The sequence below is a fragment of the Opisthorchis viverrini genome (genome assembly GCF_000715545.1).
Source record: "Opisthorchis viverrini unplaced genomic scaffold opera_v5_32, whole genome shotgun sequence".
Lineage (NCBI taxonomy): Eukaryota > Metazoa > Platyhelminthes > Trematoda > Opisthorchiida > Opisthorchiidae > Opisthorchis > Opisthorchis viverrini.
Genome location: NW_008751687.1, coordinates 1,513,069 through 1,514,451, shown reverse-complemented (window position 1 = coordinate 1,514,451; position 1,383 = coordinate 1,513,069). Strand labels below are relative to the sequence as shown.

General features: G+C 43.4%; 1 protein-coding gene across 1 annotated transcript in view; it reads right to left on the bottom strand.

Moving 5' to 3' along the window:
* Window positions 1-1,171, bottom strand: part of T265_02531 (hypothetical protein) — a gene marked incomplete at both ends in the record, with an annotated part of 13,814 nt that extends 12,643 nt beyond the window's left edge. Inside the window, one exon of the mRNA XM_009166794.1 lies at window positions 549-1,171. Coding sequence (XP_009165058.1) covers window positions 549-617 — 69 coding nt within the window. The remainder of the gene's footprint in view (window positions 1-548) is intronic.
* Window positions 1,172-1,383: the final 212 nt, after the last annotated feature.

Here is a 1,383-nt window from a genome sequence, read left to right as displayed (position 1 = left end):
TTACTGACTTGGGTTCGGAAGCTCGGGGCATCGCCTGTTGATCGCGTCTTTTTTTGATCATTAAAGTTTGTGTCCGAGGTTTTCCGTCTTCTTACTATCCGCCGTGCTAGGAGTCTGGATCAAGCAACATAGCTGGGGATAGAGTATTGCCACAATCCGCATATCATATTGTTTGCTCGCTGCGTGACCGAACCGTAACAAATACCAAATAAATAAATTTTTCAGCAGCGGCAACCATAAAATGCATAGGGACCACGCAACCCGAGAGAAGTACGATGGATAATGTACTGCCAGTTTACCCAGGCCTTAACAGAAACAACCATACACGTTCCGGTCGCTAGTTTTGCGCCTCAACCTCTGAGCTGTCTCCAACTACTAAAATCAACTATCAGTTGAGGCGATAATAAATTAATCTCTAAGGGTAGCACCCTGTAGACCTTACTCGACTGGTTATTCAACGAATGCACGTCAAGACCAACAGTGGGAAAAATATTAAGGACTCGGGCGAGAGGACCAAGCGTTCGTACAACGTTGTGACATTCACTCACCTTGATTATGACTTTGTCAGGCGATGTGCTGCTTGAAAAGTCAAAATCCAAAATTTCAAATGCCTCCATTGTCTTTATGTTGCACTCAGCAACTACTCCGTTCTCCTCAAGTCTATTAATCGAATATAAGGATTCGATGTTACTTTGAAACTGCTTACATCAAATCCAGTGTACATCCAAAATCCTGGTAGGTTAATATTAGAGAGGTTGTCGATGCTTGGTTAGACGTCCCAAAAATGGACAAACAATCCTGGTCAAAAATGGGGACTCTATAGCAGTAAAAAAGACTTACGATAACAACGCTAACATTAGTTTTGAATGAAATCACGTCCCTGCCCAAGTGGTACTCGCGAAATAGGTCAGAGTGAAGAAAAGCATTGCCCTGGATACACTTTGCGTCTTCCACAGTAACTTTCAAGCCATTTGAGGTGGCGAAAATGGTGGCCAGCTGAATTGAGTCGTCAAAAATATACACCCTATGGAGTCAGTTACGTCTCTGAATTGCACTGCTTTCAGAACGCTGATGATAGTTTTAGCATTATCCATTGTCAAGTATATAAGTGCATCGGTTGGACGAGGCATGATACCAGAGGGTGAGCGGAGATCGTTTGGCAATCGGCGATGGAACAATAAACTGAAACAAAACGAAACATGTGTTGCACGACGAGAAAAGGAGGAAGCATTTTTGGAAAGCGCTGACAGCTGAGCATTGTCTATCAAAGCGACGCAGTTGGGATAGTGAAATTCGTCACAAGTGGATGATACCCAAAAGCCCGAATGCAGCATTGCATAGATATATACCACAGTATAGCATAATACAGCTTGGTACGGCACA